The following is a 24650-nucleotide window of genomic DNA, read 5'->3' on the forward strand; positions in this document are numbered from 1 at the left end:
CTCCAACTCAACTGTAGCTTTCTGGGAAGAGAGTCCCTTCAGTCTCTTCTTGCCTGGGGCAAGGGCACGGGCTTCTGGCACTGACGGAACAGAGTGGTCATGGCTACTGATGCGTGAGACAGCTAATGTTATAGTGTTTTGGTTGATGTGTATCTAAAACCAGTTGGCTCTGTTAGGCCCTGCCTCTCCCCAAGCTGGCCACAGGGGGGCACTTGATCTCCAAGGAGCTCAATCTGAGGAGCCCCTACGGGCACCAGAACCTCTCCCCCTGCCTGGGTACTGGCTGCTGACTGCCTGGAAGGGCAGTGCCCACTCCCACCCTCACCACCCACTGTTCTTTGACTCCTCCCCTTTTTCCTTTTTAAAACCTTTTATTTTGAAATAACTTTAGACTTGCATATGCGTTGCAGAGATGGTACAGTTTCTGTACACTGTTCACTGAGCTTCCTCATAATGGTAAACATCTTATACAACCACGGCTCTGCCCCTTTTACGTCCTGCTTGCCTGAAGAGGCCAGTTGCCCGGAGGCCCCCGCGGCCTGGGTGGGGAACACCTGCACTGAAATCACCTCTGCCTCAGCTCCTGCTGGGTCAGCAGTCCTGCTAGTGAAGCTTCAGTGCACACGGGTCCCCTGGCTTCAAGTACCCGGGACGGGTGTCGCGGCCCAGGGCTCAGGCAGCAGAGGCTGCGTGCTGACTGGCCAGCCAGGGGGTGTGGGAGCTCTCAGGCAGATTCACCCATGGGATGTCCCGGGCAGACTTGGCCCTGCAACTCAGTGCATCCAGCACCTCCCGGGGGCGCAGTACCTCACACCCCAGGTCGGGAAGGCGTGGAGGAAGACACAGCTGTAAAATGCACCATGTCTGCGCCCCACGGTGGCTGCTACGAGGAACTGTGAGGCCTTCCGCTCCGCAGAGTACATCACTCCCACCTCCAGACCAGCCCTCCGTACTCTCCCACCACCCATCTTCCTGACGGTTTGGGGGCAGAGGTTCTGTCCTCACCTAAGGAAAGGGAAAAGTCCTAACGGCTCCGGAAGACCGGGAAATAAGTGATTCGGGTTTGTGAAGTGCGTACAACCGGCCACCCTGACAAGGCTGACGCAGCCCTCTGGTCTGAAGCCCTCTGCTCTATAACCAGACTGATTACCTCTAATCTCTGTGGGCCTCGTCTGGGAGTAACGCGCTCAAAGTGCCCATCGCCCCAGGGTTCGGGCAATGTCACGTGAAATGCGCCCGCCCGGGCAAGGACAGACGAGGGAAAAGTCACAGAGGGAGTGAGACCAGGACGTTTCTGTTTCTCTGAGCTGCCTGAGGTGGAGTGGCTCTAAAGAGCTGGGAGGAGGGAAGCGGGAGGAGAGGGTGTCCAGCGCCTGTGCTGCGGGGGTTGAGCAGACTGAGGGTGCTGTGCACGGAAGGCCCTCCCACGGGTCCTGGCACCCTTGTGAACCGGCAGTCTGCGGTGGCTGAAGGGAAACGCAGGGCCTCTCACATGGCAACCTAACCTCGGGCTGCGTGTCAGGCCTGGACCGAGCAGGCTCCTTCCGGAGCTGCAGGGGAAGCGGAGCTCTGGCAGGGAGAACACAGGAAGGGGTTATTCAAGGGGTTCTGTGGCCCAGTGTGTCCTCGGCTCCCCTGTCCTGATCCATCCTGGATCAGGGGGAGGCTGGGGACTTGGGCTTGTCCTCTGGGCAGATGGCACCCTGCCTGGGGCTTTCCTGCAGCAGGACCCCAGGGTCTGGAGTGCCCAGGCCTTCAGTGGGTAGGGTGGGCTCCAGCTAGTGTAAGAGGACTGTCCTAGAGCCCATTCACTCCTGGTCCCTTTTCTATCTCAGCTGGGCCTGGGCTCAGATCCTGCTCCTATCTGGTCATGTTTACTGAACGAGAGACTTAACCTCTGTAAGCCTAGAGCTCCTTACCTGTGAAATAGAAATGATGGTAACATCTGTCCCAAGGTCATTGTTAGGACTGAATCAGGCAATATGCTTATCAGGCCTCAGAATGAACAGGTTGTCTTCTCTCTGACTAGGCTCTCCTGGTGGGGGCTCCTATCTCCCAGACCCAGAACTTTGCCCGTGTTGCTGTGCGGAGCCAAATGGAAGTGCACTGAGATAGAGCGTGTGCCCAGAGAGAAGGGAAAGGGAGGTCCCTGTGGAGGGTAGCTGATCCAGTGTGGGAACTTGGGAAAGCTCACTACTAACCTGGTGTATTCTAGCTACTATACCAGGCTCCTTAGAGAGGAAGTTACCAACAGAGGAGGTATAAAAATAGATATGCAAAAACAGAATTGAAAGAAGATTGCCAGGGGACTGATTTAGTTTATAAGAGCCATGTATTCATGACCTTTCAAAAAGTTTAAAATCCTACCGCCTATAACTGAGTTTGATGATGGTGGTTTTGAGATTTTCCTAAAAGTGGCCACAGATTCTCGGAGGCCAAGGCTGGCCATCAGCCATTTTAAGGATGTCCTTACAGGAAGAGAGCCTGATGTTGGCTGCGAGTCAGCTGACAAGGAAAGGGTGGTTAGGGTCCTCCTCGACCTGTGGATTCGGTTTGCACTCAAATCTCTCTCGTAACAGAGCACTGAGTCCTGCCAGGGCTCAGGTTTCCAGCTCCGTTCTGAGAGAGAGGAAGAATGCCCCCCCTCCTGCCGTCCCCCCCACTCCGACAGGTTTGCACCCCCGCCTTCCACTGCTGTGTGTGAAAGCTTAGGGCAGGGGTGTCAAACTCATTTCCATGGGGCCACATCAGCCTTGAAGTTGCCTTCAAAGGGGTGAAATAATTTTAGGACTGTATAAATGTAACTGTTTAAGGAGTTAAAATTACATTCAGCCCTTTGAAGGCAACTGCACGGCTGATGTGGCCCCCAGTGAAAATGAGTTTGACACCCCTGGCTTAGGAGGTGGGGCACATTCTGATACTGTGCATTGCCCAGGTATAAAAAACTAAGATCCTTGGTTATTCTTTTAGGAACTAAAACTCCCTTTTAGGAGATTTTGGTTACTCACTCTCTTGGGCTGTATGTGAAGAAACGTCCCCCAGCCCCCACATGCTACAGGGCAGAGTGCTGCTCGGTTTATAAACCAAGGTGGGTCAGCCAGCGCCTGCCAGACAGCAATGGGCGTTTCTTATCTCAACTCTGGCCGACTAGGTGTGAGGCGGCTGCATGAGTTCCTTAGTGCTTATCCCTGCGGGGATACATGTCCTGAAGAGGAGGGGGGGCGGTAGCTGAGGAGCTCAGCCACCCTTCCTCCACTCATCATTTATAACGGCATAAGCAGAAAGGCACCCGGTCTGCTCAGTGGCGTTCTGTGCTGCAGCCCTCCCTTGGTCTGAGGTGTGGGCTCTGTGGGGCGCAGGGTTTGTGCCAGGTTCGTTCTCACCCTCCCCTCTCTCCACTCCAGTGTATGTGGTGGAAGACCAAAGAAGGGATGACCTGGGCCCATCCACCTGCCTCACCGCCTGCTGGACTGCTCTCTGTTGCTGCTGTCTCTGGGACATGCTCACCTGACCGGCCCGGCCCTGCCGTCCTGCCAGCTCTGCTGCCACCGCCAACAGGTGTGCCTGCCTCCATCTCTTCTGATTGCTGAAATAAAAGACTAGCTCTGCACAGACACTTCTACCTTCAACACAGAGGGATTCTAGATTAGCACGGGTTGCCGCTGTTTAATTCAGTGACTTGATCTTTCTAATGTTCAAAATCCATTTCCTGTTGGCCTTTCACAAATGTGCTAAATGACCTTCCTTTTGTTTTTGGCCAAAGGCTTAGTTATGAAATATATATATTTATAATTTTTAAATTATACATTTAAGATAGTGGCATAATGTAATATACTACTGAATGATTTCTCTGCTAACACCCTCTATGTTTCAATAAATTTGTCTAAACCTCAACTGTCTGAGTTATTCCAGATAAAATTTAAGCCCTGGATATCTCAGCTACTGGCCACTCTCCTGTATTCACCTTTTCATTCTGGGCTGCTGTAGGAGTAAGGGGGGTGTTATTGGGAAAGTGAGTCCTGAGGCTGGGTGGCCGTCAGCCAGGTCATGGGGCTCTGGCCAAGCTAGCATCCTCTCCCTAGTCCCACTCAAGGATGGGCTCTCCAGTGAGCCATACCGGCTTCTACCCAGAGCCTAGGAAAGGGCCTCTCTCTTCCCAACTGGGCTGCCCCCTGCCAGGAAAGAGAGCAGGAGCCCACAGCCAGGCTGGGGGCTAGACCCAAAGCTGTGCCCTCCCTAAACACAGCCACCCCCTTCTCTCCCTCTCTCCCTCTCTCTCTCTCTCTCTCTCTCTCTCCCTCTCTCTCTCTCTCTCTCTCTCTCTCTCTCTCTCTCTCTCTCTCTCTCTTTCTCTCTCTCTCTCTCTCTCTCTCTCTCTCTTTCTCTCTCTCTCTCTCTCTCTCTCTCTCTCTCTCTCTCTCTCACACACACACACACACACACACACACACACACACACACACACACACACACACACACACACACACGAGGGAGGTGGGGGGAAAGGGCTGTCATAATTCAAACCAGCAGGGCCACTCATCTCAGCTTTGGCCACAGGGTGGCGCTGAGCTGCCTTAGCAGTGAGTCAGTTTCCCTCAGTGGGCCTGCCCAGCCAGCCCCAAGAGGCTGCAGGTGACAGTTCCATGCCCACCTTCCCTCTGAGCAGTGATGCGCTTATAAATATTTTTAACTACCAGCTCTCCTTAAGAACAAATAAAAAGCCACGAGTTTTTAGCATCTCCTGATGTCTGTGGAGGAAATGGTCCCACCACAGCTGATTTCAAGCTACCAGGATGTCCTGAACGTGGAGTTGGACCGAGTGCCCCGCTATGTGGCAGTAGTTCCCCCATCCAGGTACAACAGATCGTTGACCTCAAAAACATAGATCACAGGCAGATTTCATTCTTAGGAAGGGATGTGTTCTGAATACTTACTACCCTTGGTCTTTAATTGTTGTAAATTACATAATTTAATTTTTAACAATGGCTGTGTTTAACAAATGGCTTGCAACAAAATTCCTAAAAATTGAATAACTCCCCCGAGCCCATGGAAGCCAGCTCCAAGACACCACAAGCCTCCACGAAGCCTCAGGACTGTGGTGTCCACCTATGACACTGACCAAAGGGAGACAGTCTTAGAGGTGCTGCTGGTTTATTACTAGATTTTCTTTCAGGTATCTGGGAGGAAGCAGGAAAGGAATCTTTGGGCAGGCTGCCACCAAGGAACTGCTGTCCTGCTCACTTAAATTCAGCTATGCTCTGGTCTCCTTTTTCTCAGAGCTGCATACTCCAGGGCGGCCGTGAGCTTAGGGAGCTCACTTCAATGATCAGAGGGGAAAAGAAGAGGGGAAGGCTCTGACGCAGAAGGATGAGGGCCAGAGCCCCAGAGAGGGACAGGGAGGAGCTGAGGGAGAGGCAGCCTCTGCCCCTCTGTTCTCACCCGCTGGCTCAAGGAAAGACTTGGCAGAGCGGCACAGATGTATTTTATTGGTCTGACTGGCACGGCTCGCAGGGGGTGTGGGCAGAGCGCCCCTATCTGTCCCGGCTCCCATCTTCTCTCTCCTGGGAGTTCATGACTCACCCCAACGGGGAGGGGAGTAGTGTAGGCAGGGGTGGCAGGCAGAGCTGGGATGAAAACCGCAGGGTTGGGATTTGATAGGGGCGCAGGGTGATGTAGAAAACATAGGTTACCAGACCATCCAGATAAAACGTCCATCAGGGTAAAGCAGAGGCCATTTTCCTGCATGAGCCCCTTGTCCTTGCCAGGAATGATAGGGGTCAGTAGGAGAAGTTCCCCCTAGAGGCTTCCTACTGTGCCCTTCGGGCCATCAGCATCTCCCGGATGTTGTCCTCAGCTTCCTTCACACTGCGCTCCAGGTAGGACTTTTTCTGCTGCAGTATGAGAGAGAAACAAAGGTCAGGGTGAATGGGCTGGGTTGGCAGAGGCAACCTTTATGCCCAATGGTCACGGCTTCTCTGTGACCAGTAAGTGACTTCCAGGAGCATATTGTTGATTGGGAGCCAGGCATACACACCTGCCCAAAGTGCTCCCCCGACCCCTGGTCCACGGGAAGGAGGTCGCCTGGCACAGAAAGCAGAGTGCTGTGGAAGGCAGCAGCTCTCTTCCCCCAGGAGGAAGCAGACTCTAAACACAGGCGTCTGGGTTCGTGAAGTTACACCAGACAAAGGCCAGGAAATTCCAGGACAGAGCTCCGGCCCCACAGCAGACTGTCTCTCAAGGTTGTCCACGTTCCCGGCCAGGCCCTGTAGCCGCCACCACTACAGAAGGGACGGGGTACCCCCTGCTCTGTCCAGCAAGATGACAGGCTCTATGAGTCCTAAAAAGCTGTATCGCACGTCTCACCAAGGCAGATGAGTCAAGATGAAATCTGCTTTTCTAATGAAGCTGCTGCCTCCTAGGAATCCAGGACAGTGACACACCGAGTAACACAGGCCTTTTGGGAGTTTACCTCCTACCCCATCTGGGCACTAAATTAAAATCTCAACTTAGACAAAGAACTTTACTTTCAGGAGCCACATCTGGACCAGTATTACAAAAGATTAGTCAAAGGAAATGATGTCTGTACATTATTTGCCCTGTGGTTACCCCAGAAGTATGGTGGCTTCACCACTGGAACCTGCCCTGAGGACATAGTTGTGGCTGCATTCCCACTTAACAGACATGAAATGAAGGCTTCCTTTTTGAGGAATACTCAAAATAACCCCCTCCAAGGATGTGCGTGACTGAGCCACACTGGGGCCAGCAATGCAGAGCCCTGGCCCAGGCAGCCCAGACACAGCCAGCGCCTTTGTCTCAAACCTTCCCCTTCACACACGCAGCCATGGCTTCACGCCGACCGTGACAGTGCCCGGGAGACCCAGGGAAACCAGGGCAGGGCTAGGGCAGAGGACAGGTGAGCGGCCTGGTCTGACAGGCCCTGCAGGAAAATCAAAACGAAGGCCTCTGCTGCTCGAGGCCTACATCACTAACCCCTCTGCATATCCCCGCCTCTTAACTTGTCTGCTCTCTGCTCAGACACCCAATGAACGAGACATTTAGAGACGCTTTCCTGTAGGTGCCAAATGCTGTGGCTTCCACAAATCTCCATCAGTTTTTGTGTGAACCTCTAATCCCTGTTTGTCTCCTTACTTCAAATTTCCTGAAGACAAGGAGGAGTCCTATCTCTTCCCCATCTCCCATCTGCCCAACCTGCACACAGTTCGTAACAAACGAGCCCCAGAGAAACAGTGGCCGGAATCTGACGGCCACGAACGTGCGCTACTGCTGAAGGAGTCTGTTTAATCACGTCACTAAACCTGACGGAGTCCCACCACTGTGATATCAGAGTGGGAACTTAAACGTCCTTTGATGAACCACCCTGAGTTAGAGAAACACTAACGACTCCTGACACGCCACTGAAGAATGTACATGGACCGGGTGTCACACGGAAGGGAAGCAGCAGCTACACGGTGAATGCCATGTAGCATCCGGCCCCGTGGGAATCAGGAAAAGGCTGGTGGAGGAAATGGGCTGTACTCCTGCAGTGGCCAGTCATCGTGGGCTCCGGCTCCGGCTCGGGCTCAGGGCTCGGGGCCCCAGGGGTGCACATTCCATCGCTGCCAACTTCCCACTCCAACTGGCAAAACCACAAACTCGGAACATTTGCAAGAGATTTTCTACCTACTGCCCAGGCCCCTGGACAATCAAATTCATCAATTAAGATCGAAATCAAAGTAGTCCTTATCTTTAAAATTCTTTATTCTATAAGGTCTATTCCTTCTGTCTCCCACTTCCGGTTACATGATTTTTCATGATTTTACCACTGCATGTCCTAATTAAAGTGTTCAAGTTTCAAAAAAATAATGCAAAATGAACTTGTCCGTTTTTAAATCTTTGGTTTAACTAAACTTTGCCAAACATGAAAAAGAATTGTTTTCATCCCAACAGATGGAGCATCCCTAGCACCGAGGGACCTGCTTTCTAACTGTAATTCGACAGGTCTCGTCTCGTCCTCAAACACATCCAGACTCAAAAATCCCTCATAATTGAACCCAGACCAAAACTGTGTCTCATACAAAGATGTGTTGATGTCCTGACCCCCTTCACAGTGAATGTAACCTAATCTGGAAATAGGGTCTTTGAAGATGTAACCTAGTTAAGACAGGGTCATACTGGATTAGGCTGGGCCCTAAATCCAGTAATTCATGTCCTTATAAAAGGCCGCATGAAGACAAAGGGACGCACAGACACACAGGGAAAATGCCACTCATCATACCTTGGGGGCAGAGAGTGGAGGGCTGCACTGATAAGCCAAGACAGGCCAAGGATGCTCAGCAACCACCAGAAGCTCGGAAGAGGAAAGGAAGGATTCTTCCCTGGGCCCTTGGGAGGGAGCAGGGCCCTGCAACACTGATTTTGGACTTCTGGCCTCCAGAACTATGCGAGAATAAATTTCTGTTGCCTTAAACCACCCGCTTTGTGGTAATTAGCTATGCAGCCCTAGGAAACCAACATGGCACCTGAAATGAGGGATGCCCCCGGAGACAGAATCTACCCCAAGGCTCTTCTGGAGGCACAGACTCGGACCACACTGAACTCTGCACAGGCATGGGTAAGGATCCCTAAAGTCAGTACTATGGGCCCATACTTGTCCCCCCCAAAACTGTGGCAGAATTAACCCAAATACAAATCAGGCTGCCAAAGAATGGAGAAAATTAAGGAACCAATGATTATGTCAAACTTTTTTCTCCTTAGACCTCCACAGCTTCTTCCTAAAACTACTTAGTTAACCAGAAACTGCGCAGACCTCAGCCTTCCCCATTTCTGTAAATGACAACTCCATTCTTGCAATTGCTCAAGACAAAAACTCTGGTGTCATCTTTGTTCTGTCACATCTGACATCCAATCAACCAACAAATCCTGTTAACACTACGTCAGGACGCATCCAGAATCTCACTTTAATGAGTAGCCTCTTACGTAAGTGGTCTCTTCTCTTCTACCCTTGACCCCCCGTTCAGATTCTTCTCCACAGTGGCCAGAGTCATCTTTCAACACTTAAAACCCTCGGGTGGGTTCTACTCAAAAGTAAAAGGCAAAGCCACATAGTCTTATTCTCAGTTTACCTGCCTGTCCTCCCTTACAAGAAAAGGTGATGAGGGCAGGACTTTGTTCTGTTTGCTGATACAGTCCCAGTGTCTAGAAGAATGAATGGTACATACTGGGAACGCAGTACCTGTTGAATAAGTGTGCTTATTATGGGAAATGATGCCTTACTGATTTACTTGTACACACACTGCTCCTTTTTAGTCCTCCCTGCCAACTTGAATGATCAAGGAACACCCACCAAAGGAAGGAAAGGCAAAAACTGACTGTTCTTCACAGCGGTTTGCAGTTTGGGCAATGCCCTCTAAGCTCTACCTCTGCATATACGTAGGTCTGAAACATCGGTGCCTTACTGCTGCAAACAGAACCGGCCCTACGCCTCATCAGGCCAGCCCATGAAACTATACAATAAACCATCCCAATTTCCCACGTGCTGAAGTCAGAAATCCCTGAGAAACTGTCCAGTGACCGGGGCTGCTGCAAGCTACCAGGGGCTGTGCTGTATGAACTCCAGGAGGCATTTTAAACCCAAACCTCCACCAGGAGTCCTGGGAAGGCATTCGCTGGCCTTGCTACAGCATTTTTCAGTCTTGCTGAGCAATCTCCCTCAGAACACTTTCCCGAGGAAATTCTCTAACGGCACTAAACCACAAATCTCTGGGTGCAGCGACATTCTTGTGGGGCCTTGTCCCCATGTGAAATTCTGAGATTTCCTGTGGGGCCCAGCACGGCCGGGGAAATGAAATTGTTGGGCTCATTGCTCATCGGCCTGAGGTTCTTCTTTTTGGGAGTCAGACCAAGGGGCTAGTGTTTCATTCTTACCCTCTCACGGAATAAAGAGGCCCGAGTCCCTAGAACTTACGTGACATGACTCAACCTCTCAAATAGATTCCTGAGGTAATTCATCTTGTGATGCTATCTCTACAGACTTTTTCCTTAGAAAGACTGTCTTCTCTTTCTCTAAATTATCATTTTTCCTGTTTGTCACTTCTTGGGGTACAGAAAAGTTTTCCCCCTCCCCCTCTTTTCCCCCATTTGTAAAATGAGGACTTGGACAACACCAGTGTCCCTACTCCCCCATTTTTCTTTAGTCAAAGAATTCTTTCTTGAAATGACTTCTTGTCTTAAAGACAAAATAAGTGAGACATGCACAGTGGAGCTCGGGGAAGGGGTGACATGGTGGGAAAAAGCAGACCTCTGGCTTGACCCCCGCCTCCAATCCAGGCTGCAGGGGCAGCAGAGCAGGCCCGGCGGTCGTGGTTCCCTCTGCCCCTGACATTCTGTGGGATCTGTGCTCAGACGCCCTCCGCTCTGAGCTCCATGTTTCTGACCCTGAGTTTGACCTAGCCCAACCACTCATTTCTTCCTTTGCTGAATCCCCAGCTTCTGAGGACAACTGCCAGGTTAAAGCTCTACTACTATTAATTTTAACACCTGAAGCAAAGGCTACCTCCTCACGGTCTCTCCCAAGACTTCCAAATTAAAAACCCAAGGGCCTCAATGACTCTCGCGTTGTCTTAGTTTGCAGAACTGTACAATGGCCAGAGGGTGCCAGCTGCCAACAGTGGGGAAATTTAGCAAGAGGCCAAGAATTCACTGAGGCCTGAGGAGGCACATCTTGGTAGACAAGGGGTGAAATGTGAAGAAGGCCAGAAAACAAGAGCAGGGAGAGAAAAAAAGAAAGGTAACAAGGGGGCACAGAGAAGTCAGAACGGGAAACGAGACCGAGTCGGGCAGAGCAGCAGCAAGCAGGAGCTGCGCGGGGCTCTGCAAGTGCAAGGGCTACGACGGCCGGAATGGGCGAGGACCTCTCACCAGAGGCATGCCAGGCCAGACCTGAGCGGGAATGAAAAGCTACGAGACCACTGACCCAAGCACCCACGTCCACCTGTGAACTCATTAGGTGCATCCACTTCACCGTTAGGGACGCAACTAGGCTATGAGGTGTAGCTTCTGAACTATATATGACTAAAAACAAGCTCAAAGAAAAGAAAGTAATTTTAAGCAGGGAGCAGGAGAAAAGAGAAATTTAAGGAGCTACTGTCTCTGCAACTTTTAGAAACTGCTTTCAGCACTGGCTGGTGTGGCTCAGTGGATTGAGTGCTGGCTTGCTAACAAGGGTTCAATTCCCAGTCAGGGCACATGCCTGAGTTGCAGGTCAGGTCCCCAGTAGGGGGTGCACGAGATGCAACCACACATTGATGTTTTCCTCTCTTTCTCCCTCCCCCTCTCTCTAAAAATAAATAAAATCTTTAAAGAAAAGAAAGAAACTGCTTTCAGAACATCTTTAAGTGGTTCCTTTGCTGAAAAACAAGGGTAAAGACTTGGTTTGGCCGGCTGACCTGGTTTTCTCCCAGGTGTTCTTTATCTGCTGAGACCCTGACACCAGCACTGTTCAGGGTCAGGTTCCCAAATGATAAGACACTCAATCTGCCCACCAAACCTTTACACTACTCAAGCACCCCAAACCAGAGACACACTGGTGGGGGAAATTCCTATTTCCTCCAAGCAACAGTGCTCGGCCCCTTAGTCCCTCTGGAGTTTAGGTGATCGCTCTCTACCTACTGTTGCTCTCCCTAACGCATCCACTTCATTTAAGTCCCAGAGATGGCCCAGCTCATCAGGCAGCCCAGGGAAGGAAGCAGAAAGCAAGCTCAGAGGTAAACGGAAAGCCAGGAGGGGCACCTGCTCTGAAGCACATGGCACTGATAAGGCTTCCTGCACAGAATCATGACTTTTGTGGGCACCAGGCTTGAAAGGGGTGAGACAGCCAATACATCAAGTCAAGCGGTAACAGCTGAGGTAGGTAGGGACGTGTGGCTCAGAGAAGACTAGGGAAGAAGGAACCTGACCACTACCTTAAATATCTAAAGCAATGGCTCTTAAAGTGAGATCCCTGGAAAATTTCTGCAGTGTCAGCAACACCTGAGAACTTAGTGAATTGCACACTCTTGGGCCCCCATTCAGACCCACTGAACCAGAAAGTCTAGGAGTAGAGCCCCGCAGTCTGTGTTCACGGCCCTCCAGATCGTGGGGCACACTGAAGTTGGAGAACCACTCTTCAAAAGTGGAAGTCAGCGAACTTTTCCTCTAAAGGACCGGACCGTAAATACCTTCGGCTTTGTGGTGTCATCTCTGTCACAACTACTCAGCTGTGCCACTGCAGCAGCCACGGGCGATGCACAACAAATGGATGCGGTGTACAAGAACGCAGATGGCTGCGCTCTCAAAACAGGCAGCGAGCCAGATCTGGTCAGCGGGCTACAGTTTGCCAGTCTCTGTTCTTAAAAAGCAGGGACTTTCGAAAAGTAGAACCGAGTCCTGCAGTTAGAGATTTCATAGACTTCTAATTTTCAATGAGAGCTATTTAATAAAAGCATAAATCCCCATCCATCCCTTCTTCCATTCACGCCTTCAGCCAACTGCCAGACCATCTCTCCTCTCCCCTCCCCCACCCCCGCCGCCCCAACACCCTGGTTCTAAAGTTTGTGGCATCGTGCTCTTCCACAGTCTTCTCCCAGCCTCACTGCTGCAACCTCACCAATATCCCTGGGGACTGCCCCTCCCTCACCGATGGCTCCCTGTCTTCCTTCCTTCCACTGCTGCACCACCCAAGGCAGTTCCAACAAGAATGGGGATGAGCCATCATCCACGACCTCCTCGACCCTGACGAACTTTACTCCTCCCCAGGGACCCGGCCCGTGGTCAGACCCGAGAGATCCTGTCAACAGCAGCAGCTGCACCACGGCCACTGCTACAGAGTTCTTCAGGTCACTCCTGTCTGGTAACTCTCCAGCACCTCTTCAGCCTCGTCCCCAGCACGTCATGAGGTTGAAGTTTTCCACTAAGTTTTTCATTATCCATTATACTCCCGTGGCCTTTCCCCCTCCTACCCTGTTTAGCTAAACAGTCCATCACTGATACGTATCCCCCTTGTGCACACCCTCTTCTCCTTTGCCCCTCTTTCTGCTAAATGCCAACCCAAGTTAAACCCAACCATCTACCTACTCCATACTTGTACCTGAACAGCTGAATGTTGCTGGAGAAAAACACTTAACCGTGCATTCAGGACCACGAAACTCAAATGGGCACTCAGCACTGTTTGGAAATTTTTCAGACCTTGTCCTCAAATTTCCCATAGTCTCTCCCCTCGCTCTCCCAGGTCCCCGAGAAAATACATGCGATTTGATGAGAATACCCTCTTCTTCCCACTGCCAGAGCCATCACCCAACCTCCACCCACACACAGGCTCCCTTCCCTCCCTATTGTTAAAGTAGAGGGAGTGGTCCTGTTTTTAGCAAAACCCAGCCATCCACCTGGGTGCTGTCCACTTCCATGCACCTTCTCAAAATTCCACTCCCAGTTATACTTTCTCTTTCTGTTTGACCTTCAGTTCCTCTGTAACATCCTTCTCAGTGAGGCAAATCATTTTTTTTTAATCTTTCTTGACCTCACATTCCCCTGTAGGTGCTGCCCCCTTTCTCTCCTCTCCTTCTTAGTAAACCTTCTTGAACCACTTGTTTTTAGTAGCTGCCTCCACTTCCTCACTCCCATTTGCTCCTCAGCCCTCTCCAATTAGGACCATCTACTCTACTCAGCTGACCGCGGTCTGGCTCACCAATGAGCTCTGTGTTGCCCAAAGCAGCGGTTATTTCTCTACTCTCTTCTTACTCAACCCATTCTTACTCATCAACAGCATTCGACACAATTCTTCAAATACTTCTTCTCTTAGCCCTGATGATACCACACTCCTGTTTTCCTCCCACATAACGGCTACCCACCTTCTAAGTTCTCTTTTGCTGACTTCTCTTCCTCTGCTCAACTTCAAAATGTTGGCATTTTCCAGGAAGCTGTCCTGGAACTCCTCTCTCCCCCATCCACACTTTCTCTTAGAGACTCTCATCTGGTCTCATGGCTTAAACATTAATTTAAGTGACTCCCAAATTCATATCTCCAACCCTGACCTTCCCCTAATTCCAGATTTATACATCCAACTGCTTACAAAACACACCTTCTGGATGGCAAACCCAAAGATCCATGTCTAAAACAGACACAACTGACTCAGTCCCCTCATCCCTGCCCAGTCTTCTCTCAGTGAATAAAATTATCCAATTGCTCCACTTAAAAACCAGAGAAACAAACAAACCAACAAAAACAGAAGCCATCCCTATGAAGAGAAGATTGTTTTCTTCTCTTTAAACCCTCTATGTGTCACGTGCCTTTGAGTCGGCTCTGACTCCTGGCTACTCTATGAGTGAGTGACATCCACTATGTGCTGTCCCCAACAGCCCTGCCCCACGCCTGCGTGTAGACAGACTCACGCCTACGGCTTCTTTTATGGAGTCAACCCATTTCATATGTGCTCTTCCTCTTTTCCTGATGCTTTCTATTTTTTTTCCAGCATTACCGTCTTTTCTAAAGAACTCTGCCTCAGGAAGAACACCTTCAGTTTTGTTTTGTTTTGTTCTGTTTGTTGGCCTTCAGCAACGCTGCAGGCTTGATTAGCTCTAGAACTCCCTTGCTCGTCCTTCAGGCAGGCAGTTCAGAGTATCTGCAGAGCTCTCCTTCACACCACATCTCTAATGAATCATTTTTTCCTATCAGCCTTCCTCCCTGTCCAACTTTTGTGTCCATACATAGTAATTGGGAACACAAGGGTACAGATGACCTTAGCCTTGGTTTCTAACGACACATCTTCGCTATTGGTGAGCTTTCCTAGTTCTCCCATTGCTGCCCTTCTGAATCTCAGCCTTCTCTTGACTTCTTGGCTGCAGTCTCCATTTGAACTGATGACTGAACCAAGGTAAACAAAACCTTCAACAATTTTGGCATCTTCATTGTCTGTGTTAAAGTTGTATTTCTTCTGTACATGATTTTTGTCTTCTTGATGTTCAAATGCAATCCTGCTTTCGGTACTTTATTCTTTCGTTTTTATCAGAAGTCATTTTGAATCACTGCTACTTTCTGCCAGTAAGATGATGCCATCTGTGTATCTTAAGCTATGGATATTTCTTCCACCAATTTTCACCCCTCCTTCCTGAGTCTAGCCCAGTTTTTTATATTCTGTGTACCGATTAAACAAATCTGTATGATTAAACAAATCTGTATATGGTCTATATACACATTAAATTAAGCCCCACATTCCCCATTCGATGCATCAGCAACTCTTAACTGACTTCCGAATATATCCCTAAATCATATTCTTTCCACCCAGCTCCACCGCTACCAGCCTAGTCCAAGCCTCCAACAGCCTCGTCTGAACATTTGTCATGAATTTTTAACAAGTGAATCAGGTTACTTTCTGCTCAAAACCTGCTAATGTCTTCCTATGACAATTAGAATAAAATCCAAACTCCTTAAACTGGGTAATAAGGCCCTGCAAGATCTGGTCCCTGCCAAGCACTCCAATCTTATCATCCCTCTTTCCCCTTTTCACTGCTGAACAACCCCGTCAAAATTATTCCAACCTTAAGGAACCACCTGTACTTCCTTCCACCTGGAATGTTCTCCCTGTAGATACTTTTAAGTGGCTTACTGCTTCCTTGCATTGAGACCTTAGCTGAAATTTTACATTTTCAAAGAGGATTTCCCTGATTACTCAATTAAAAGGAATACCTCCCTAAAACATCACTTTTGCTACATGATATTTTCTTGCTTATATATTATTTGAATCTGAATGCAAGCTCCATAAAGCATGGATCTTGTCGGACACGATTAATGCTTCATCCCCAGCACCAAGAACTGACACATAATTCACTTACCCAGCATTTATTGAGCACCCAGTATGTCAGACCCAACGAGCACTGGGATTAGAGCAGTAAGCAAGCCACACCCTTATTCACACAGGGACATTTAAGTACCGCTGTGAGAGGTCTCTGACGGAAAAGCACAGTGTCTAACAGAGGAAACACCTGGCATAATCAGGAAAACCGCAAAAGCACTCTGACCTCACTCTGAAGAACGAGCAGGAATGAACTAAGCGGAGAGGTTAGAGGTGGGGAGCGAGCAATTCCAGGCAAATGGAGCAGCATGTGCAGAGGTCAAGTGGGGCATGGCAAGTCTGGGGACTAAATGACAGTCAGTGAGACCAAAGGAGAGAGAAAGAGAATATGAACACAGGAGAATGAGAGGGTATAGAAGGGTGAGGCTGGTGAGATTGTGTCAGATCATGCAGGGTCTCACAGCCTATTAAAAATTTAATTTCTACCTTGAAGATAATGGAAAGCCACCAGGTTTTAAGGAGTGACAAAAATCAAATTTCCACTGAAAACAAAATATCACACTCTGGCTACAACATAGAAAATGAGTGAGAACAGAGCTTCCCACAGAACGCCCAACGGTAACACATGTGCCCAAGATACTGACCTCTTCTGTTCCTAGAGTGGCCAGGTGGGCGCAGGGCAGCCGAAGCCCCCTGAGCAGCTGCCTCCAACCTTGAGCACCCTTTGTCCACACTTACCCCAATGAATCATGCGAATATTACTTCCTGGGTGCTGTGACATAAAAAAGGCTAGGAAGCACTGAACTAGAGAACATAAGTATGAATGTTAAGAAACCAATTAGGAGGCCATTGCAATCATCTTGGAAAGAGATAATAGTATCTTACTGGTGGCGATGGAGAAAAACAGATAGATTTAAGAAATATTCATGAGAAAATCAGCAAGAGGACTTTACCAAGTACTTTACTATAACCTTCATTAGCTATCAGAAATTGGGGGTGGGAGGCCAAGAATAACTCCTGAAAGGATCAGGTTTGGAAAGGAACATTATGAGTTTAGTTTTTTAGACATTTTGAATTTAAGGTACTGGTAAGACATCCAAGTGAAATGTGAGAAGAAAAGTGGATTGGGTCTGAAGTTCCTAAGAGTCTGGGCTAGAGATATAATTTTGCATACAGGTAGTACTTAAAGCCACGAGAAGGTTGAAATTCCTAGAGAAAAGGCACAACAAGAGAATCTACTTAGCCTTGCAGAAAGTCAGCATTCAGTAAGACTGAAAAGATGAGCAGGAACCAACAAACAACATGAAACGGGAGGGAAACTGCCAGAAACCAAGAAAAGAGTAGTTCAGGAAAAAAGATGCAATCACTAGAAATCGCTGGACGTGTTCAAATAGAAACAGTGACAACATCTCAGAAATGGCTGGGAGCAGGGGAGGGGAGGGAGTGCTGTATCAAGTGGCTTCCCTACAGCTCTTTGAGACCTGACCCAAAATCTCCATGAAGGAAAATTACTTGGTATTTTTAATTGTCACAGATTAGCCCCAAGAGCACAAGTACTACAGTGTCAGGACAAATAATTTTGCCTGCTACCTTCAGTGAGACCCTGGGCTTTGCATAGGTCCAACATAAGAGTTGTGAAGTGTCAGAATAATAATTCCCAGGGAAATGATTAGAGTGGCTGAAATGCTTCATTCAGGAAATAAAGGAGCAAAGCGAATATCCTTCAGAGACCACTAAATGCCAGAGCTATGAATTGTGTGCAGTATAAACATACTAACAGCATAATAAACGTGACAAGTATTTATCTGTTTTGGAACTGGGTTAAAAGAGATCAGAGAAAGGGTGCAGAGACCACTACCAGTATCCCCACCCTGGGCACTCTGATTCCTTTCTAAAACAAAATAGACAAACTAACAAACAGAAATCTCTAAAACTTACAGCCCAGACAGAATACTTCCCTAAGTTCCAACATATGTGGAAAATAAATATACACAGTACATAATAAAGAAATCTCATGAAAACAAATTTTACAAAAGCAAGAAGTTACCCAATATACATTGTTTTACTTCTGCTTCTCCAGGATCAGAAAGCCAAGACAGCAAGGACTATTAAAACTCTACTAGCCCCCAAGTTTTACTGCTATAGTTTGTCTTTAGCTTGCCTTAGTCCTACAAGTGCAAGAGGATCAAATCAACAGTATTTATTGTGCAGTTTGGCCTGTAGACACGGTAAAGGGGAAGGTGAGTAAGGGTGTGCCTTCTGAGTGAGGAAGTAAGGGCAACACCTTGCATTCTTGGACAAGGAGGTGTAATTGACTCAACTGTGGGGGCAAGGCCAGTCCGCAGGTATGTGCAGCAAAAGCATGAAGTCAGTCTGATCCTACACTCCGTCCAAGCAAGTCAAGAATTTCTATTTTCTTACAGCTCAACAACAAAAAGACACACAACCCAATTTAAAAATCAGCAAAGGGCCCTGGCTGGTGTGGCTCAGTGGATTGAGTGCCGGCCTGTGAACCAAAGGGTTGTTGGTTTGATCCCCACTCGGGCACATGCCTGGTTTGTAGGCCAGGTCCCTAGTAGGGGGCGCATGAAAGGCAACCACATATTGATGTTTCTCTCCCTCTCTTTCTCCCTCCCTTCCTCTCTCTCTAAACATAAATAAAATCTTTTTTAAAAGATCAGCAAAGGACTTGCATAAACATTTCTCCAAATAAGATGCATTAATGGCCAAGAGTGCATGAAAAGATGTTCAACTTCAATAGTCATTAGAGAAATGCAAACAAAAACAAGATACTACTTTAAACCCATTACAATGGCTATAATAAAAAATAGAAAATAAGTGTTAGCAAAGACGTGGAGAAATTAGAACCCTCCAATATTACTGGTGGGAATGCAAAATGATGCAGCTGCTGTGGAAACAGTCTGGCAGTTACTCAAGAAGTTGAAAGATAAAATTACCATGTGACCCACCAATTCCACTCCTACATATATATATCCAAGAGCAATGAAAACAGGTGTTCAAACACGAACTTGAGAATGCGCAGAGGAGGGTTATTCCTAATAGCCAGAATGCAGAAAACACCCAAAAGTTCATCAACTGATGAGCGGGTACACACAATGTGCTGTGTCCGTATAACGCACTCTTACTCCGCTACGACAAGGGAGGAAGTACTGACACATGCCATACAGTATGACCCAGATGGACCATGAAAACATTAAGCTAAGTGAAGGAAGCCAGACACAAAGCCACATACTGTATGATCCATTTATATGAACATCCAGAATAGGCAAATCTACAGACACACACAACAGATTAATGGTTGCCAGGTGCTAGCGGGAAAGAGCAGTGATTGCCTAGTGGGGAAGAGGTTTCTTTTGGGGGTGATAAAAATGTTCTAGAATCAGACATGGTGATGGATGCACAACATTGTGAATTTTACCTCATCTGAAAATAAAGAATAATTCCTGGTTTTCTCAAAATGCTGCAACACAAAGGAGAAAAATAGGACACGAGTCCATGTTTTAAAAACAGGCAGGTTCCTAATGGGTTACTTTCACAGTGCATCTGTCTTTACTCCACCTAAACAGGTACGAGTAGCACGCAAACTGGCCCGGGTAAAAGAGAATGACAGAATCGGTTTCTGAAAATTAATGTTACCGGCAGAAGCACTAAACGTTCAGATTAACCAGTTAGTAAGGCGCTCTGGGAGAGCCGATGGGCAAACAAGGGCAAGGAAACGTCTATGTGATCACAGCACTACTTTCCAATCGAGTAATATATTTATACAACTAAAAAAATAGAGATATGGCAACTGGAAACCCATACAAGGGCCTGGAGACAGTGAAAACAAGCAAGATCCCAAAGCCGCCAAGGGCACAGATGAATGACTCATCGGCACCTCCGGTGCTGATTTGTATAGGTCAGCAGAGGGCAGAACTGGAGAACGACAAATACACTCCAATATCAAAGAGCTATTTATAAAGCTATCAAAAAGCCCTTTCTTTTCATTAGGAAAGAGAAAAGGAATACGCATAGTTATACCTGTCAGTACCACCAAGAAATTGCCACTCTCCACCTCTAAGCTAAAGCACTAGGTCAGACGAGCAACCCAAGGTCTTTTGCTCAGACCACTCTGAGTGCTTGGAGGGGCACTGAGAGGTCAGTGACATTTCTCCATCCGGGGTGATGCAGGGCTGGTATCATGATGAAATCACGCTATAGACCACACGTCACAGCTGCCACTTGTCCCGAACTCCACACCCACCCAAGTTGCCATGGAACTGGTACAAACAGAATAAAGTTTAATATGCTATTGGCTCTAAGTAGCTGACATAACACCAATTAAGTTTATGACAGCGGAGTAATAAAAGAGCACTTGGCACACTTCTCCTTGCAAACATGATTCAAGGCGTGGTTTTCATTTTGCCCTTTCTTCAACTTCCAGATGCTAGGCCACTTAGAAGTCACTTATAATCTCTTCACTCAAAGAGTTGGTGTTTAAGGAACTTATCATTTTTTAAGAACAGGATCAGTAAAATTAGAAGGCCCAGCTACTGGAAGTATCCAACTGTGGCCTAGGAATCCCCATTTCTTTCAGAGTAAAGGACAATGATACAGTGGTTGGGATCGCCTGTCTGGACTCCTGGATTCCCACTCTGCTCTCCCTTTCCTTCCCTGACTACAGTTCTGGTTCTGTGAAGCACACATGTGATCTCCATTCTAAAACACGGGCAGAGGTCACCAAGTTTGAGATGGCTTCGCCACAGAATCCATAGCTACTAGGAACTCAGAGCGACAGGTGTCACTGACCTGCCAGCACTTGTATCCTCAAGCCCACTGACTAGCCCTGCCAACGGCTACCTCCACGCACACGTGGAAGGAGCCATCGGGTCCTTCTGCCACGGTGTATGCTGAAGCTACCGACAATGGGTCCTCTGAGTAAAATACAGGAGGTTAAGTGTTCTTACAGAATACCCTACAGCAATTAAATGAGTACTGTATGTATTATTACCCCACTTTGCCCACCGTGCACGCTGTCATTTGCTGAAAAGACGACGCTATGAAACATGGAATGGAAAGCTGCACACACACACCTGTTAGCAGCTACTTCTGACGAATGGGAATGAGACTGAGGTGGGCTTGGGGGAGAGATGTAACAAAGGAATTTCAATTTCATTAGTATTGTTTTATTTTTCTAAAAAACGAACCAAAAAGAGAGTAAATATTATAAAATGATGACGTTTGTTATCTGGATGGTAAGTTACACAGGTGACTGTGTAACTTGTTAAATTAGTGTAACTTGTAACAGTTAAAACTGTTAAATCAGCTGTGTACATTTGTGTATCTCTAGTTTTTTTCCTTAAAAAAAAAAAACGTACTTGGTGGCAATGTGCTCAATCAATAAACAGCTACTGAGCATCCACCACATGCAAATAACAAAACCCTGCACTTACCAAGTATTTACTGTGTGGCAGGCACAGCTTCGAGTAATTTGTGTGTATTAGGTTACAAGGTCGGTGGGTACTTTCTGTAAGGGAGACAGGCTTATCCTCCTCACCCCAGTTTTAATGAGCTATAGTCCTGGCCTCCTCAATCTTCTCTCAGGAAGACTCGTGGCTTTTCTGATTAGCGTGTCTGGGAAAAGGACTGTGGCTCAGCTCCTTCCACTCTACCAGGATCTGCCTTGCTTGCAAAAGGAACACATTTTCCTCATGAGTTTGACAGACAGGCTCTGCCTGCCTCTGTGGAGAGAGACCTGTGGCTGTCCCACACTTCTGGAGATTTGCTGGGTAAATTAATCAAATGTGTATGCCTAATAGTGTTAGAAACCATTATTACTGCTGCATAACCTAAGCTACATCCTTCAACCCAATCTTTATCTGTCGTAAAGGTAAAATATATACAAATGTTTGAATCAATCTGCCTTGCAGTGGGTTCCCCACGTAGGCAGGAGACAAAGGGCTTATTTATGGTCCCTCTCCATCAACAGTATCGTTGCTGTTTTACAGAAGGGATATTTAGGTTGAGACATACTAAGTAGTTTACCCAAGTGGCAGTAAGTGGCAGAGTCAGAGTTGAAAGTGATATTCCTTTGATTCTGGAATTCATATTGGCTTTTTAAAAATTAAATTTATTGTATGACATCGGTTAATAAGATTGTATAGGTTTTAAGTGTGCATTTCTATGATCTGTAGAATGAATGCACTGTGTGCCCACCACCCAAGTCAGATCATCTTCCATCACCTTATATTGGGCCCCCTTTACCCTTTACTAGCCCCCCACCCCGTTCCCTCTGGTAACCACCATACTGTTGTCTGTCTACGAGTTTCAGTTTTACATCCCACATACAAGTGAAATCATATGGTTCTTAACTTTTTCTGACTTATTTCGCTTAGCATAATATCCTCAAGGTCCGTCCACATTGTCGCAAACGGCGAACGGATATGAAAAGATGCTCAACTTCACTAGCTATTAGGGAAATGCAAATCCAAACTACAGTGAGATACCACCTCACACCTGTTAGTACAGCTATTACCAAGACAAGTAATAACAAGTGTCGGAGAACTTGTGGAGAAAAAGGAACCCTCATTCACTGCTGGTGGGAATGTAAACTGGTACAGCCGCTATGGAAAACAGTATGGAGGTTCTACAAAACATTGAGAATAGAATTACCATATGATCCAGCAACCCATCTTCTGGGTATCTACCCCCAAAATTTGGAAACATTTATTCACAAAGATACATGTACCCCTATGTTCACTGCAGCATCATTCCCAGTGGCTAAGATGCAGAAATAGACGATGTGTCCTTCAACAGACGACCGGATAAAGTCGTGGTACATAAATACAATCAGCCATAAGAAAAGATGAAATACTGCCAGAAGTCATATTCTTAATTATTATGTCAAGGAATTACGCAATGCATATCTGAGCAAAGAAAAGCAGTACCAAATACCTATCATTAAGATAAGCTCAAAAAATATTCCAAAGGCTGAAGCTTTTATGCGTATATACTGAAAGAGAAGAGGAGAATGCCCACGTGTGACTGCGTACAGGGAACAGTGAAGGTATTAGTTTCGACAAAATCCCTTCAGGGAACTTCTAATCTTCAAAACCAGTACGCACGTTTGCTTTCACCCATGTAAGTACCCACTTCCCTCAAATCTTACTCAAATTACCACAGGCAGAGTCTCCTGTCCCCTGCGCTGTAAACGAAACACTCCCTGCAGTATGGTCTCAAAGACAGAGTGCTCAGCTCTGAGTCTAACTTGATGTCAGCCTTTGCCATCCCTCCCAAGGGAACAAACCTGCCCCCCTCGGCAGAGCAGGCCTGGCCAGCTCCAGATCAGCGCTAGCAAGGGCAGGCCACGAAGCACTTGCAGCTCAGGTCTAACTAGCTGACAGCACCTGCTGCCAACAACTAGAGCCTGAACAACCCCTACCACGGAGCCCCTGACCATCTGGTCCTCTCAGCTGAGCCTCTGCCCACGTGGGCCTTCACTCAGTTCTCTGGACCCACGGCACTCTCCACACCTCTATCAAGAGCTTTACATCCTGCTGCGGTGCCCTTGGACTTGGTCCATGAACCTTTTCGTCCCTTCTATAGCTAACTGTTCTCCTTAGTTGACCTAACCCAGTTCTATAACTTTAATTGACAATTTATAGACAATTCTCAATGTTTATTTCACTAGCCTAGAGTTCCAGATTTATCTACCCAACTAATAATATCTCAAAGGTTAACATGGCCCAAACCAAACTTTCAATTTGCTTTTAGAATTACTTTTGAAACTTGAAAATTGACTAGGAAACAGTGATCTATGAATTATCAACTGCACGCCTGTGCCCCTAACACATGGATCTCTGTGGAGCCCAGCACACACGGCTGCTGTGTGAAACCCCTCTGACTGCACGGCACTGGCTCTGCGAGTAGCTACCCGCCCGGGACAAGCAGCGCTCACACACAGTGAGCAGACACAGTGCTGATTTCATCCACTTTAGCCTTCACTCCTTCCCCTTAGACCTTCCCGTCCTAGTTTCTCACTCCGACCCTCCATTCCACCACTCCGCTTCCAGACTTGTCCGCACAGTTTATTGATCTGATGCTCTCTCCTCTGCCCCAGCCCTATCCAGCAACATTCTAACTAACCTTCAAGGCCCAGGTGAAATGCCTCCTCTCCCATGAACTCATTCTTGATCTCTGACAGGAGAATGAGAAAGGAGGTATGACTCAACCACAGGTCCAAAATGTTGAGTCCTCTTTCATCCCTACACCCAACCTTCTTGGCTCTACCTTAAAATATATCCAGTCTGACCACCTCCGCTGTCACCACTGTCACCACCCTCGGCCAAGTTACCATGAACCTCTCACTTGGATAATGCAACAGCCTCCTAGCAGGTCTCCTTGCTTCCACCCTTGCCCCTATCATCTATTCTCAACACAGCAGCCAGACTGGTCCTTTTAAAATGTAAATCAGATCATGTAACCCCTCTGTTCAAACAGTCCCAATTTCAGAGCATAAGCCAGAATCTTTCATACGGCCTACAAGACCCTATAAAATCAATACCCCGATACCTCTGATTTCATCCCCTACTATTTATTCTCTACCTAGCTCTCTCAGCTCCAGCTGAACTGGCCTCCCCGCTGTTCTCCCAACATCTCAATTGTGCCTCCACTGCCAGGTTTTTATACTTGCTGTTCCCTCTACTTGGAACCCTCTTCTCCCAGATGTACACGTAGCTTGCTCTTCAGGCCTCTGCTCAAATGTCACCTTATCAGAAAACCTTCCCTGTCAATGCTACATAAAAATTCTTACACATTCCCATCATTC

General features: G+C 47.7%; 1 protein-coding gene and 1 long non-coding RNA gene across 2 annotated transcripts in view; one reads left to right on the forward strand and one right to left on the reverse strand.

Annotated features, from left to right (window-relative positions):
* LOC139440318 (uncharacterized) overlaps positions 1-3894 on the forward strand; it is a 56240-nt gene extending 52346 nt beyond the window's left edge. Inside the window, exon 3 of the long non-coding RNA XR_011650471.1 lies at positions 3405-3894. This is a non-coding gene — a long non-coding RNA (uncharacterized lncRNA). The remainder of the gene's footprint in view (positions 1-3404) is intronic.
* A 1571-nt stretch (positions 3895-5465) lies between these two features.
* Positions 5466-24650, reverse strand: part of PFDN1 (prefoldin subunit 1) — a 51674-nt gene continuing 32489 nt past the window's right edge. The window contains exon 4 of the mRNA XM_024575136.3: positions 5466-5891. Within this exon, the coding sequence (XP_024430904.1) occupies positions 5808-5891 (84 nt within the window). The 3' untranslated portion in view covers positions 5466-5807. The remainder of the gene's footprint in view (positions 5892-24650) is intronic.

This window comes from Desmodus rotundus, chromosome 10 (genome assembly GCF_022682495.2).
Source record: "Desmodus rotundus isolate HL8 chromosome 10, HLdesRot8A.1, whole genome shotgun sequence".
In the NCBI taxonomy this organism is placed as follows: domain Eukaryota; kingdom Metazoa; phylum Chordata; class Mammalia; order Chiroptera; family Phyllostomidae; genus Desmodus; species Desmodus rotundus.